This window comes from Macaca thibetana, chromosome 2 (genome assembly GCF_024542745.1).
Source record: "Macaca thibetana thibetana isolate TM-01 chromosome 2, ASM2454274v1, whole genome shotgun sequence".
NCBI classification, from domain to species: domain Eukaryota; kingdom Metazoa; phylum Chordata; class Mammalia; order Primates; family Cercopithecidae; genus Macaca; species Macaca thibetana.
This window is the reverse complement of record NC_065579.1, coordinates 21,241,106-21,247,840: the sequence shown is the minus strand read 5'-3', so window position 1 is coordinate 21,247,840 and position 6,735 is coordinate 21,241,106. Positions and strand designations below refer to the sequence as shown.

General features: G+C 39.3%; 1 protein-coding gene across 1 annotated transcript; it reads left to right on the top strand.

The window, feature by feature from the left end:
• The first annotated feature begins 5,237 nt into the window (after positions 1 to 5,237).
• LOC126948102 (eukaryotic translation initiation factor 2 subunit 2-like) lies at positions 5,238 to 6,526 on the top strand. The gene has a single exon (XM_050779524.1). It carries the CDS (start codon positions 5,253 to 5,255, stop codon positions 5,760 to 5,762), a length of 510 nt encoding a protein of 169 aa, XP_050635481.1. The 5' UTR covers positions 5,238 to 5,252; the 3' UTR covers positions 5,763 to 6,526.
• The last annotated feature ends 209 nt before the right edge of the window (positions 6,527 to 6,735 follow it).

The window sequence follows — 6,735 nt, the reverse complement described above, 5'->3', positions numbered from 1 at the left end:
TTTTAAATATATTAATATATTCAAAATACTATTTCCATATTTAATCAACAAAAATATTGAGATATTTTACATTTTTAATTTGTATTACCTTCAAAATCTGGGGTATATTTAATAATTACAGCACATTTTACTGCAGACTAACAACATTTTAATTGTTCAATGGCCATATGTGGCTAATGGCTCCCATATTTGACAGTGCAGATCTATAGCATGTATGTCTTCTTCCATATTTCTTTGTCTTTTTTCTCTATGTTATGGCACAGTACCCAAAGTTTATCTTTAATTCTCATACTAAATGTTTTATTTCTGTAATCACTTGGAATTTCTCTGAACTTTTTTGTTCTCTTATTACTTTTAGTTGAAAAATATAATGTAGGCCATTTAGTTCTTGTTTAATAAATTCAGTATCTTCTCACATCTGTGCACACTCATTGCTGATTTTATTGTTTTGCTCTGTGTTAGGTTTCTTCTGTTCCAGTTATTTCTCTTCTGGCATCAGTTTTTATATTTGTTTACTTTGACCTTCATACTCCTGCTGATCTTTGTATGTTTATACTTAAAAGTAAGGGATTCAGCAGTTGGTTAATCCAGGCAGGAGATGTGGGTCTTTTCTACTCAGCACATACACATGGGCAGGGAGCTGGCTCTCAGGCTAAGTAACAAGGGGGAAATCATGGCCATTGGCAACCTTACTTCCGCACAGGGATTTCAGTTTGTTCAGGAATGGGTCCTATGATTTTTAACTAGTACAAAATGGTAGACTACCTAACTCTGTATGCTACATATAGAGGATATGTGTTGAGGTTGAGAGAGGCACTAACTCACAGCGTTTTCAAATTTGCACTTTCTTTTAACTCCACTTTATCCCCTACTTCTCACTCTGCTCCTGCCCATTTTGAGCCCCAGAATCTTTTTCCACACGAATAACTTTGGCTCTATTTATCAATATGCTTCCTAGAAAAGCCTAAGATGGAGATTTTAATGCAAGTGACTTATTAGGAAAGTGGTCTCTGGAGAAAGAAAGTGAAGATGGCAAGATTAGGACAGGAGAAGGCGCTAAATAGCTAAATACGCTGTGGTCTCAGCTGGAGCCTGGCTTCAACCTGACACCCTGGGGAACAGAGGAACAGGAATGGCCTGGGGTAGTGGTGAGACTTTAACACATTCACAGCAGCTGGTAGAAAGACATAGCTTTGGTTCAATTGATCTGGAAGGGTCACCAACAGCTTCTACTGCAGGAGATTATTTTTTTAAGTACTTTTCTGTTATTTTAATGCATTTGAAGGAGCAAGGATAGATATATGTGTTCAGAGTGCCATCTTAAGCCAATAGTCCCTTGGTAACATTTTGGAAAGGTTTGTTCTTTCTGCAAAGAAAGAAAAGTGCTTGAATAGTGTGTTGAAAACTTATTCAGAGAAACAAATGTAAATTTCAGAATATCCCAGTTCTTCTAGGAGAGAAAGTGATGGCAGTGAAGAATCAACAAACGTGTTGCCTACTTACTGTAATGTTTGTCCTTTTCCATTATGTGGTGCCACTTAATCTCACACTACAATCTTTATTCTTAACCAATGAGCAAACTGAGACTCTATAATAGTGTCTTTGTAGAGATTTTGTAGTATATAATAGAATTGAAGAGGGGCCTAACTCTTTATTCTTTAACCTAATTGCTACCATACCATCAGTCTCTCTGAAATGGGCAACTGCACCTTGATTTAGTAGCAAGTAGAAATGGACAACTGCACCTTGATTTAGTTGTGTATGCTGAAATTCTGATAGAGGAGATGCTGTTTCTCTCACCAAATAATTGTACATCTCCATGATTCCCTCTTATTTTAAAAAGAAAGCAAAGAATCTTCATCCCATATCACATGCTAAGCACTTACATATAGTCTTTCATTTAATTCTCTCAACAACCTTGTGAATTACTCATTTTTGTTACAACACTTCAAATTCTGAAAGACTAAGTGGCATGCCTAAAGTAAAACAGGTAGTAAATATTGGAGCTAGAATTTAAATACCAACCTTTGTAATCCGAAACTCACACTTTTTTTATTAATGATCAAGTAGGCACTAATTTAAGAGTTTGAAAATGGCCGTTGGTTGGTACCATTCTTTCTGAAACTATTCCAATCAATAGAAAAAGAGGGACTCCTCCCTATCTCATTTTATGAGGCCAACATCATCCTGATATCAAAGCCTGGAAGAGACACAACCAAAAAAGAGAATTTTAAACCAATATCCCTGATGAACATCGATGCAAAAATCCTCAGTAAAATACTGGCAAACCGAATCCAGCAGCACATCAAAAAGCTTATCCACCATGATCAAGTGGGCTTCATCCCTGGGATGCAAGCGTGCTTCAATATATGCAAATCAATAAATGTAATCCAGCATATAAACAGAACCAAAGACAAAAACCACATGATTATCTCAATAGATGCAGAAAAGGCCTTTGACAAAATTCAACAGCCTTTCATGCTAAAAACTCTCAACAAATTCGGTACTGATGGAACATATCTCAAAATAATAAGAGCTATTCATGACAAACCCATAGCCAATATCATACTGAATGGGCAAAAACTGGAAGCATTCCTCTTAAAATCGGGCACAAGACAGGGATGCCCTCTCTCACCACTCCTATTCAACATAGTATTGGAAGTTCTGACCAGGGCAATCAGGCAAGAGAAAGAAATAAAGGGTATTCAATTAGGAAAAGAGGAATTCAAATTGTCCCTGTTTGCAGATGACATGACTGCATATTTAGAAAACCCCATCGTCTCAGCCCAAAATCTCCTTAAGCTGATAAGCAACTTCAGCAAAGTCTCAGGATACAAAATCAATGTGCGAAAATCACAAGCATTCTTATACACCAATAACAGACAAGCAGAGAGCCAAATAATGAGTGAACTCCCATTCACAATTGCTTCAAAGAGAATAAAATACCTAGGAATCCAACTTATAAGGGATGTGAAGGACCTCTTCAAGGAGAACTACAAACCATTGCTCAATGAAATAAAAGAGGACACAAACAAATGGAAGAACATTCCATGCTCATGGATAGGAAGAATCAATATCGTGAAAATGGTCATACTGCCCAAGGTGATTTATAGATTCAATGCCATTCCCATTAAGCCACCAATGACTTTCTTCACGGAATTGGAAAAAACTGCTTTAAAGTTCATATGGAACCAAAAAAGAGCCCGCATTGCCAAGACAATCCTAAGCCAAAAGAACAAAGCTGGAGGCATCACGCTACCTGACTTCAAACTATACTACAAGGCTACAGTAACCAAAACAGCATGGTACTAGTACCAAAACAAAGATACAGACCAATGGAACAGAACAGAGCCCTCAGAAATATTACCACACATCTACAACCATCTGATCTTTGACAAACCTGACAAAAACAAGAAATGGGGAAATGATTCCCTATTTAATAAATGGTGCTGGGAAAACTGGCTAGCCATAAGTAGAAAGCTGAAACTGGATTCCTTCCTTACACCTTATACAAACATTAATTCAAGATGAATTAGAGACTTAAATGTTAAACCTAAAACCATAAAAACCCTAGAAGAAAACCTAGGATCTAATTAAACTAAAGAGTTTCTGCACAGCAAAAGAAACTACCATCAGAGTGAACAGGCAACCTACAGAATGGGAGAAAATTTTTTCAATGTACTCATCTTACAAAGGGCTAATATCCAGAATCTGCAAAGAACTCAAACAGATTTACAAGAAAAAGACAAACAACCCCATTAAAAAGCAGGCAAAGGGCCGGGCGCGGTGGCTCAAGCCTGTAATCCCAGCACTTTGGGAGGCCGAGACGGGCGGATCACGAGGTCAGGAGATCGAGACCATCCTGGCTGACATGGTGAAACCCCGTCTCTACTAAAAAATACAAAAAACTAGCCGGGCAAGGTGGCGGGTGCCTGTAGTCCCAGCTACTCAGGAGGCTGAGGCAGGAGAATGGCGTGAACCCGGGAGGCAGAGCTTGCAGTGAGCCGAGATCTGGCCACTGCACTCCAGCCTGGGCAGCAGAGCGAGACTCCGTCTCAAAAAAAAAAAAAAAAAAAAAAAAAAAAAAAGCAGGCAAAGGATATGAACAGACACTTCTCAAAAGAAGACATTTATGCAGCCAACAGACACATGAAAAAATGCTCATCCTCACTGGCCATCAGAGAAATGCAAATCGAAACCACAATGAGATACCATCTCACACCAGTTAGAATGGTGATCATTAAAAAGTCAGGAAACAACAGGTGCTGGAGAGGATATGGAGAAATAGGAACACTTTTACACTGTTGGTGGGACTGTACACTAGTTCAACCATTGTGGAAGACAGTGTGGCGATTCCTCAAGGATCTAGAACTAGAAATACCATTTTACCCAGCAATCCCATTACTGGGTATATACCCAAAGGATTATAAATCATGCTGCTATAAAGACACATGCACACGTATGTTTATTGTGGCACTACTCACAATAGCAAAGACTTGGAACCAACCCAAATGTCCATCAATGACAGACTGGATTAAGAAAATGTGGCACATAAACACCATGGAATACTATGCAGCCATAAAAAAGGATGAGTTCATGTCCTTTGTAGGGACATAGATGCAGCTGGAAACCACCATTCTCAGCAAACTATTGCAAGGACAGAAAACCAAACACCACATGTTCTCACTCATAGATGGGAACTGAACAATGAGAACAATTGGACACAGGAAGGGGAACATCACACACTGGGGCCTATTGTGGAGTCGGGAGACGGGGGAGGGATAGCATTAGGAGATACACCTAATGTAAATGACGAGTTAATGGGTGCAGCACACCAACATGGACATGTATACATATGTAACAAACCTGCACGTTGTGCACATGTGCCCTAGAAGATAAAGTATAATTTAAAAAAATAAAAATAGGCATTTCCAAAGCTTGGAGGGGAGGGCGGGGTGTCGTTCCCTTTAGCTGATGCAAGAGCCTAGTGAGGTGGTGGGAGAGGTATCGGCAGGAACAGCTTTGCTGCCGGGGCCTGGGGCTGACCCGTCTGACTTCCCATCCATGCTGAGCCCACTCGAGCCACAGCCATGTCTGGGGACAAGAGACGGAGTTTTACCATGTTAGCCAGTATGGTCTTGATGTCCTGACCTCGTGATCCGCCCGCCTCGGCCTCCCAAAGTACTGGGATTACAGGCGTGAGCCACCGCGCCCAACCTCCTGCAATTTCTACTCTATCAGGTGTCTGCCCTATGATTTTTTATCTTACTATAAGCAAGAAGAAAAAGAAGAAGAAACCTTTTATGTTAGATGAGGAAGGGGATACCCAAACGGAGGAAACCCAGCCTTCAGAAACAAAAGAAGTGGAGCCAGAGCCAACTGAGGACAAAGATTTGGAAGCTGATGAAGAGGACACTAGGAAAAAAGATGCTTCTGATGATCTAGATGACTTGAACTTCTTTAATCAAAAGAAAAAGAAGAAAAAAACTAAAAAGGTATTTGATATTGATGAAGCTGAAGAAGGTGTAAAGGATCTTAAGATTGAAAGTGATGTTCAAGAACCAACTGAACCAGAGGATGACCTTGACATTATGCTTGGCAATAACAAGAAGAAAAAGAAGAATGTTAAGTTCCCAGATAAGGATGAAATATTAGAGAAAGATGAAGCTCTAGAAGATGAAGACAGCAAAAAAGATGATGGTATCTCATTCAGTAATCAGACAGGCCCTACTTGGGCAGGCTCAGAAAGAGACTACACATAGGAGGAGCTGCTGAACCGAGTGTTCAACATGATGAGAGAAAAGAATCCAGATATGGTTGCTGGGAAGAAAAGGAAATTTGTCATGAAACCTCCACAGGTTGTCCATGTAGGAACCAAGAAAACTTCTTTTGTCAACTTTACAGATATCTGTAAACTATTCCATCGTCAGCCCAAACATCTCCTTGCATTTTTGTTGGCTGAATTGGGTACAAGTGGTTCTACAGATGGTAATAACCAACTTGTAATCAAAGGAAGATTCCAACAGAAACAGAAAATGTCTTGAGAAGATATATCAAGGACTATGTCACTTGTCACACATGCCGATCACTGGACAGAATCCTACAGTAGGACACGCGACTCTATTTCCTACAGTGTGAAACTTGTCATTCTAGATGTTCTGTTGCCAGTATCAAAACCAGCTTCCAGGCTGCCACGGGCAAGCGAGCACAGCTCCGTGCCATAGCTAACTAATTTGCTAATCACTGATTTTGCAAAGCATGTTGTGGAGATGTGGCTGGACAGGTTTGCCATCAGAGTGGATATACCGTTGTATTAAAAACAAGATAAAAAAGCTGCCAAGATTTTTGGCGAGTGGTTGGTTGGTCTGAAGTCCTTGCAAGACGCTGATGTTCAAGCTGTTGACATACTCATTGCCTACTTTAACACCTGTCAGAGAAACGTCATATGGGGTAAGGAGGTGCTTTTTAAAAATCATTCATAGACTTCTCTAAAATGCAAGATAAATTAAAGTTATTATAACAGTGATTCTTTCAAAAATAAATAAATAAAAATAAGTTAGTATTTTCCACTAAAAAAAAAAAAAAAAAGATGGGTTACAAACAGAACCTGTTTCCTAAGGCTGCTGTAAGGATTAAATAAGAAAATTATCTAAATCAGAATTCCTGGCACATCCTAAGTGCTCAATAAATATTAGATACTATAATTATCTTTTATTTAAAAAAAAAAATGCCCGT